A 9,408-nucleotide genomic window follows, 5' to 3' on the forward strand; every position below is an offset into this window, starting at 1 on the left:
ATCACAATATTAAGTAAACAACACAATTGAAAACACAAAATTTTGAAAGAGAGACCACTTTACACTTCATCAATAATTCATGCCTTACTCCTCACAACTAGCATACACCAATTTAGTGTTTAAAAAAAAAAGAAGAAGTTATTAAAAGATTAGAGAAACCTTTTTTTTTCATTTTGAATGAAAAAGTCTCACAGTACCCACGAGCCAAGCTGGTATGAAAAAGTGATAATATATAAAGATATACGCTTTCCATTGTGAGTTGTCTTGACCACCCTAAAGTAAGCATTTTAGTCAATAATTAAAGTTGCATCCCCCCCCCCCCCCCCCATAAAAAAAAAATTTCTTTTCCCCTAAAAAAAAAAAAATATATATATATATATATATATATATATCGAATTGGTCACCGGCTGCCATAGTAATGAACCGAAAAATAAGATGTTCATGCATCAGTGCATATATAAAAGTTTCTAGATCCTAGTATATTAATTATATTGCGAGTGACTTTTGAGTTTTCGCACTTTATTAAAAATATAAAATAACAATTGCAAAAGGATTTTATAATGTTGTAAAATTATTTGTAATATTTTAAAATTATTTACAGCATTGTGTCTCTATTATATTTTAAACATTTACAAGAGCTTCGTTAGTTGAAAAATTGTAACATAAACTTTTGGTGAATTAATAATGTGATAGACATACAACTGTGGTAGTGATCAGTCAACTATATGTCTACTGCCTAGTCAATATTCGACTGCAGATATTTTATATACTGAGGTCCTGTTTGTGATTGAGGTGCTGTAACTTTACAGCTGCTGTAGAAAAAAAATTTGTAATTATGAAATAAAAATTAATAATATGTAGTAAATATACATTTTAAATAATAATTTTGATAAAATTATTTAAAATATAATAAATTTTATATTATATAAGTAAAAAATCATATTAATATAGCTTTTAAGTTACAGCAGCTAGTGTTTAGTACTGTAACTTAAAAGTTACAGCTATCCAATCTCAATCTCAAACGCACTCTAAAACTGTTCATTTATAGCTTATAACTCACTAGACAAAACTTTTGTCTCCACTTAATTTTTTTTTTTTTCCACTAAAAAATGCATATAGTCTTGCATAATTGTATATTTAACAAACCAAGCTATGGCAAATTTTCTACTATTGCTAAATTCAAGTTCGGCAACCGCTAGTAATCATAATTATCGATTCATTGTATAGAAAACAATTTAATCAAGCTTCAGTTAAGCTTTCAATCCAGCGTTTGCTCGATTCAAAGCTATTCTTTAAAATTAAAATATCCAAGTTTTCCTTTTTTGGAGGCGTAAGGGAAGATTTAATTAAATTAAAACAAAGTTCCAAGTTAAGAACTACTGTTAATAATTATTCTTTAATTAAAATATAACTGAATGGATGCTTCAATTCCTTCAAGAGGCAAAGAAAGAGGAGTACTAATCCTTCTAGCAAATCTTTTTTGTTTAGTAATTCCCCATATAAAAGATGATGATCTGATTAAACACATTTTATATATTTGGAAAATGCTAAGTATCAAGAAGAACGAGAGAAAGACGAGAGAATAAAGCATGTGCCGAGAGAAGAGAGAGAAAGAAAAAGCTGACAGAAGAGAGTGAGAGGAGGCAAAACGGCAGCTTAGATTGTAGTTTCTCTTATCTTTCTCTCGTTCTTCTTGATATTTAAGCTGTTCATATATAGCTTCTAGCTCACTCGACAAAACTTTTGTTTCCACTTATTTTTTTTTTCCTTAAAAAATGCATATAGTCTTACATAATTGTATATTTATCAAATCCAGCTATGGCATATTTTCCACTATTGCTAAATTCAAGTTCGGCAACCGGTAGTAATTATAATTATAGATTCATTGTATAGAAAACAATTTAATCAAGCTTCAGTTAAGCTTTCAATCCAGCGTTTGCTCGATTCAAAGCTATTCTTTGAATTTAAAATATCCAAGTTTTCCTTTTTTGGAGGCGTAAGGGAAGATTTAATTAAATTATATAAAACAAAGTTCAAGTTAGGAAGTACTGTTAATAATAATTCTTTAATTAAAATATAACTGAATGGATGCTTCGATTCCTTCAAGAGGCAAAGAAAAGAGGAGTACTAATCCTTCTAGCAAATCTTTTTTGTTTAGTAATTCCCCATATAAAAGATGATGATCTGATTAAACACATTGCCGTAGATGACTCTACCGAATGAATGCTCAAACGGACCAATGTGTTCCACTCAATACTATATGTATATATATAAATTAACTGATGATGTTATTTTAAGGGGGGGAAAAATAGAGTAAGATATAGGATACTGTGGTTTGTGGAAATTAATTTATTAGAGATCCAACTGTTAGAAAATTTTTAAAAGGAATAATCAAAGTCTATTCTCTTCTTTCCTCCCTATTTCAACATTCTCCCTTCAATTAAACTTATGCAAAATTGTATGGCTAAGATCCATTTCTTTTATTTATTATTATTAATTTTTTAAAAAATATTTTTAAATTATTTTAAAAGCAAAATATATATATGACTTTTCTTCCCTGAAAATTCTCCAACTAATGGCTGCAAACCAAGCATGGTATAGAGATTTATCTTGAATGAAATTACAACTTAATTAATTTACAAGCCGTATCCCATGCAAACTAGTTGACCTTAAAAAAGCCGGACACTTTTGAATATCATAAATTTCCCCACAAATGTTCGACATTGTGATATTGAAAATTAAAATTGCGTAATGACACTGAGGCTGCTGGAAGAATTTGTTGCTTCTCTGTCAAATATCTCTTAATTAATCCAACAGGAGAATAATAATAACAACAACAAAAAATAAAATGATGGAAAATTCTTCTCTCAGTGCACCTCTCATTGTTCCTGATACTAATGAGCAGCAACAGATCAACGACAAGCTAGGGCACGTGCAGCATAATAACATTGAGGCTGCTGGAAGAAGGCTTGGTAATTATGACGCAAATAATTATTCTGGCAACACTTCGTTTTTCAAAACATGTTTCAATGGATTCAATGCTTTGTCAGGTTCTTTTCTTAAACTAATTCTCAATTTATTCTTCTTCTTCTTTTTTTTTCCCCCTTAATTTGTTTCTTAATCAATAATGTATTTGCATTATACGGTTTGTGTTATGCCATATTGCAGCAAATTGGCCCTAGGGTTTTCCAAATATTGGTGAATTGATAGGAGATATTTTCCTTTTCCTTTTTTTAATGAAACGAGTTCATTTAAATTTAGAATTAAATGAGGCCTTTTTGTGTTATTAATAAATAATATAACTCATTAGAAATTTAGCTTTTCTTCTTAGAAATGTGACCGTTACAACATAGATGAACAGAAACAATTGAAATGTCATGTCAACAACTTCAATTTGTTTCTGTTGTCATTATTCTGAGGGGGGAGCCACAGGAAAAAGCACACATGTTTGTTATTGATTTCGTGATGTATTATTTTGAAATTACAGTAGAAAAGTGAAAGCAAAATACTTTTGTCGTAGATGTTATCATATGTACTATGTAGGAAGGACTACGGAGTGGACAAATTGAACAGTGACTTCACACGGCAAGAAATCTTTTCCAAAGATCGTAAGCGATTGAACAGTGACCTAATTTATTACGTACAAGTAATGCGGGTTGTCACTTGTCAGCCAACGTGATTCACGCTTTTAGAAAAACTTATGTGAAGAGAAAAACACCCAGACTCCTAATCTGTATCAAATCAAAAGCGATTCAGAGATATCCATTTAAAATAGGAAAAAGACCTCTGTCCTTTCTTCTGTATAATTTCATTTACTCTAGTGTGCTTGGTTGCTTTAAAACAGAATGATGACAGTAGAGTTTAGTGGAGGCTCCTATAAAAGAGAAACAAACACCGGTGAGGTGACCGCAGATAATCTTGTTTTGATTCAATTAACCTCGTCACGAGTCTTTTTAAAAGACTCGTATGAGGGAAGGGGTTCGAGCCTCCGCAATCGTATTGTAGGGATTTAATTTAAATAATCTTCCTTGGAGCTCTTAAGCTCGAGTGAAGATAGTCTTTCTCTCAGGATGGAAGTTTGACATCCCTCGAATATTTGAGAGGGTTAAAAATTTGAACGGTGTCATATCAGCATTCATATTAATAGGGCTCAGTATAAATATATGATTGTACATATCAATTATACTCTCATGTAATATGAGTTGTAATTTGAACTGTAATTTGAGCAATAGTCTCATGTAATCAAAAAAAAAAAAAAAACCTCATCACGAGTCTTTTAAGGGATCCAAAACCGCTGAAAGACCGATATTGTGTTTACTTGCTGGAGTAGGAATGAGGAGTATAGATTCCTCCTACTTCAGCATTTATTTAAAATAGAGAGGGATTGAGAGTCCCACTCCGTGGATCCCACTTATTTTTGGAGTGGGGAGTGGGAGTGGGACTCCCATTGGGGGAGGTGGGAGTGGGAATCCACTCCCACCTCTCCCATTTCTACCCTTTTTTTATTTTATGTTTTATAATTAATAAAATAAAATAAATAATATTATATTTATTTAAATAATAATATTATATTTAACTAAATAATAATTTACATTGATTCTAAGTTAAAATTATTTTAAAATAATATTATTATATTAATAGAGAATTAATAAATATAATATTATTATATTTATTTTAAAAATAATAGTACTATATTTATTTAATAATAATAATAAATACTTTATTCTAAGAAAATATTAATTTTGTACTAAATAATATTATATTATTATTTTATATAATAATAAATTTAATATAATTATATTAAATAAAATAAAATAAAATAACATTTCATTTTATATTAAAATTAAAATTAATAATTTATTATTCATAATTAAGAATATTAATAATTATAATAAATTTACAAATATAATAAAATAAATATTATTCATTAAATATATTTTTTATTAGTTTTGTAATTAAAAATTATAATTCTTTAAATAAGGATAAAATTGTAATTTGAAACTATTTACTCCCAATCCAAGATAAAGTAAACACATAAATTGGATTCTGATCTTCATTTCATGCTTTCATTCCAGTGTAAGTAAATAACCTACTCCCACTTCCACTCCACACTCTCAATTCTAGGATTCTCATTCCCCAAAATTTCCAATCCAATCCAAAAAATAAAAAGTAGAGAAACCCACAATGAGTCATATTAAGCGTGTGGTGCAGGCGGCCCACACACTGTTGTGTCAAAGTGGATCTCTTCACAAATTCGTCCAAGTTTGAGATATTCTTTCGGCTTGAATCCGCCTTTTGAACAATCCAAAATCCAAATAATTATTCTTCTGTTGAACATTGTCAATAAAAGTAGAGGCTATATGTATTAAATTATTTGATATTTGAAGAATATATTGAGTTCCAACTAATTTAAATTTATTTTTTAATATATTAAATTATTTAGTATTCAAAGACTACATTGAGTTCTAATTAATCCAAATTTAAGTTGGATAGGATTACTAGCGCAGTAAAATTCTCTCAATAAATATTTAACATAGTTACATTCGCAAGTCTCAAATCGAGAATTTAAATTAAGTTAGAACAATCCTATATCAGTTTATCTAAAAATAAATATGACAATCATATATCAGTTTATCAATTTATTTTAGTTAAGAGTGGGTCCAGGTTACATTTTGAATAGGATAAACTGTAGGTTATACTTAGCCGAACCCCAATAAAAATTTAAAAGTAATTTAATACATCTCAATCTCCTACTTCAGGCTCTCAAGCTTATTCGTACTTTTGACTCTTTATCTGTGTAATGTAGTAATATGATGATTAATCAGTATTAAAAAAAAAAAAAGCTTATTCGTACTTTTGACTCTTTATATACGATGACACGAAGCATTTTCATAATTTCATTGTACGTGCAGTAGTCATATGTTAGGTTGATTGGAGTTATGACCATAATATACCTGATGCATCAATGATAGATCGGCTTGAATAAAGAGAAATGTTTTACACTTGTTGGTCGCATGAAGAACATACAATTTTGTTGGGGGGGGGGGGGGGGGGGGGGGGGGGTTGGGGATGGGGATCGGTGGATTCTACTGCTTTCTTATACCTAATTAGTAGATTACACAAATGAGTGGATCAGATATATTGTACCCAGACCCCATTGTTGAGGCCACCCACTTTATTGATCAAACCTGCTTATATGTTTGCTCATAATTACTACCTTTTATGTGGACCATACTCTATTGTTATCAGACAAGATGGTTAACCAGTGAGGTATGAAATGAGACACATTGCGAATTCCAAACAAACCGAATCAGTGCTAAAATCATAAATCATGCTATAACATACAACCCGCTAGTGGTTCAGTCTCTCAAAATATTTTGCCATACTTTTCAATTTTTTTTATAAAAAAAAATCAAATTTAGTTTTTCATTACACAATACATAAGTTGAGAAATGTATTAAAAATTTGCAGCTTGTAATAAAACATTTAATTAAGGATTTGAAAAGAAAGAGAAGAAAGGAGTAGAGAGTGTAGCACACATTAGTTGTGTGATAACCCTGCCCAAATTCATGAGTCATGAGTATAGTTGCAGTATTAATGTACTAGTGAAATATCAATGGCTGCAAAGTGACATAATGGAAGAGGAAGTAATCAGGAAGAGGCCATTAGGGCTGCAACCGCACACGGCTCGGAGACCACAAGAGGACAACCCGTGCTGACACTTTTAAAATGTGATTCAAACTTTGACTTTACTTTACGTTACACGTTTCAAAGCTTTAGCAAAGCAACTATAAAATCCACTCAAGGCTCCAAAGTTGTGAATTAACTACCCCTCTTAAAATATATACAAAGTCTCTCCCAAGTCTTATTCCTTGACCTTATCTCTCTGTGTAGCGTCTTCGAACTTCATCTCTTCTCACATATTCAGTTACCCACACAAAGGTTTAAGCCTTAGCCATGTCTAATGATGATTCCTCATCTTTGGCTGTTCCTTTCCTTGTTGATGAGAAGCAACAAGGGCTTGGGAGCAAGCTTCAGGAAATAGAGTCAAATCATCTTCATTACGATGGTTCAAGAACAACCAAAACCTCTGTCTTCAAAACTTGTTTCAATGGAGTCAATGCTTTGTCAGGTTCTACTTCTTAGCTTCTTAAAACAATCTTCATTATTAGTTGAACTTTCTGATAAATCTGTTGTAGGACTCTATTATCTGTTTGTTTCTCTTATAATTAAAGTTCTTGATCGAACGCTAAATTTTGTTGTATTGAATTGTTTGGCTACCTGCAGGAGTTGGAATTCTGTCAACCCCATATGCACTAGCATCAGGAGGATGGTTGAGCTTGATACTTCTGTTCTTCATCGCCGCAGTGACATTCTATTCAGGCTTGTTGATTAAAAGATGCATGGATGTGGATTCTAACATCAGAAGTTATCCTGATATAGGCGACCGAGCCTTTGGGCAGAAGGGGAGACTAATTGTTTCAGTTTTCATGAACATAGAGCTCTACTTGGTTGCCACCGGATTCTTGATCTTGGAAGGAGATAACTTGGAGAATCTTTTTCCAAACACGGCAATTGAACTTGGAGGATTGACACTTGGTGGAAAGCAATGCTTTGTTGCCATTATTGCTCTTATTATTCTGCCCACAGTTTGGCTTGACAATCTTAGCCTTCTTTCTTATGTATCTGCAAGCGGGGTTTTAGCTTCTGTGATCACACTTGGATCCATCGTTTGGACTGGTGCCTTTGATGGAGTTGGATTTCACCAGAAGGGAACACTTGTTAATTGGAAAGGAATCCCTTCTTCTATTAGCCTATATGCTTTTTGTTATTGTGCTCATCCTGTTTTCCCAACTCTGTACACTTCCATGAAGAAAAAACATCAATTCTCTTATGTAAGTGAAAAAAATTTACTGTTAATTTATTCAATTCGTTCATTAGAGCTTTCTAATACTCAACTTATGCTTATCATACAACATTGTATTTATTGCAGGTCCTGCTTGTCTGCTTTTTCTTGTGCACATTCATCTATGCATCAATGGCGATTTTCGGGTACATGATGTTTGGTTCTGAGGTTCAATCACAGATAACCTTAAATCTTCCAACTTCAAAACTGAGCTCAAGGTTGGCAATATACACCACCCTAGTTAATCCAATTGCAAAGTACGCATTGATGGTCACACCAATTGTGAACTCCATCAAAATGCGGGCTTCAACTCAATACAGTAAGAGGCCATACAGCCTCCTAATCAGTACTCCCTTGGTAATAAGCACTGTGATTGTAGCCCTTGTAGTCCCTTTCTTCGGGTATCTCATGACGCTGGTGGGAGCGTTTTTGAGTGTCACAGCTTCAGTTATACTACCCTGCTTATGCTATCTCAAGATTTCAGGGGCCTACCGCAGATATGGCATTGAAATGATAGCCATTCTCGGCATTGTTTCAATAGGTTTTATAGTTGCAGCAATTGGTACCTATGTATCGCTTGTACAAATAATTCAGCACTATTTGTAAGAGTTTATATTTGTGCCTGGTGAAGACTAGACTGCAAAGGACTCCAAGCTACCACCACTACTGAGGCAAGCATCAGGTTCTTCAGAAACCACTAAGCTTGAGAGGAGGATGTTGATAACACTCTGATCATCCCAATGAACTGACAGAACCAATGCAGCATCTTGTAATAATGCTGCTTATGCATGCTTGCTGTGTTGATAGCTGATTCTGCAGATGTGCTCGAAGAGCAGTACCAAAGAGCTGGCTAGCTAGAACATGTAATAATCTAATGTCATATCTTTGATGGAATAAGCACATTGTTGAATGGAGAGCATGTCTTAAGGAATTAATTAACCATCTTGCTCACGAGAACATCAAGAAACTATTTGTTTGTTTTATTTTTATATTTATAGTTATAGTTTTTTTTCTTTGAACGCGTGGTAAAAGTTTTAATCAAATTCAATCGAAGATTTTTTTTTTTTTTTTTTATGGAGACAAAATTATAATAAATTTAGCTTAGACACATATGTACTGCAGTAAGTGACCAATGGAGGCTATAGCCCCGCTGACTACAAAAAAAAATTTTAAGAATCAAATTGAGCCTATAAATTTAAGATTTCTAATTAGTTCCTATTAAATTTTTTAAAATTGATCCTATAAATTTATAAACTCACAAAATTTAAAGTTTAACTTTTAGAATTATAAAAGCCTATACTATAATTAAAAATAATTATAGGTTATCATCACAAAAAATTTTTTATTCTTGAAAATACGTTGAAAACACTTATAAATGTATTAACAAATATTTTATGCATTCAAAGTTTTAATTTTAAAATTTTACTATTATATAATTTAACCCTTAATAAATTATTTTTTTAGATCCGCCACTGCATATGTAAGAACATATATATCCAAAA

The 9,408-nt window shown here is 31.7% G+C and overlaps 1 protein-coding gene across 2 annotated transcripts; it reads left to right on the top strand.

Moving 5' to 3' along the window:
- Nucleotides 1-3,028: 3,028 nt before the first annotated feature.
- On the top strand, nt 3,029-8,876 carry LOC18038820 (amino acid transporter AVT1I). 2 transcript variants are annotated; one of them, XM_024182252.1, is made up of 3 exons: nt 3,029-3,050; nt 7,288-7,895; nt 7,994-8,876. In XM_024182252.1, exons 2-3 carry the CDS (start codon nt 7,404-7,406, stop codon nt 8,510-8,512), a joined length of 1,011 nt encoding a protein of 336 aa, XP_024038020.1. In that variant the 5' UTR covers nt 3,029-3,050; nt 7,288-7,403; the 3' UTR covers nt 8,513-8,876. The 2 variants fall into 2 exon arrangements, with proteins under 2 accessions (XP_024038020.1, XP_006431154.1); XM_006431091.2 differs by lacking the exon at nt 3,029-3,050 and adding an exon at nt 6,814-7,132.
- The last annotated feature ends 532 nt before the right edge of the window (nt 8,877-9,408 follow it).

This window comes from Citrus clementina, unplaced genomic scaffold (assembly GCF_000493195.1).
Source record: "Citrus clementina cultivar Clemenules unplaced genomic scaffold, Citrus_clementina_v1.0 scaffold_6, whole genome shotgun sequence".
NCBI classification, from domain to species: Eukaryota; Viridiplantae; Streptophyta; class Magnoliopsida; order Sapindales; family Rutaceae; genus Citrus; species Citrus x clementina.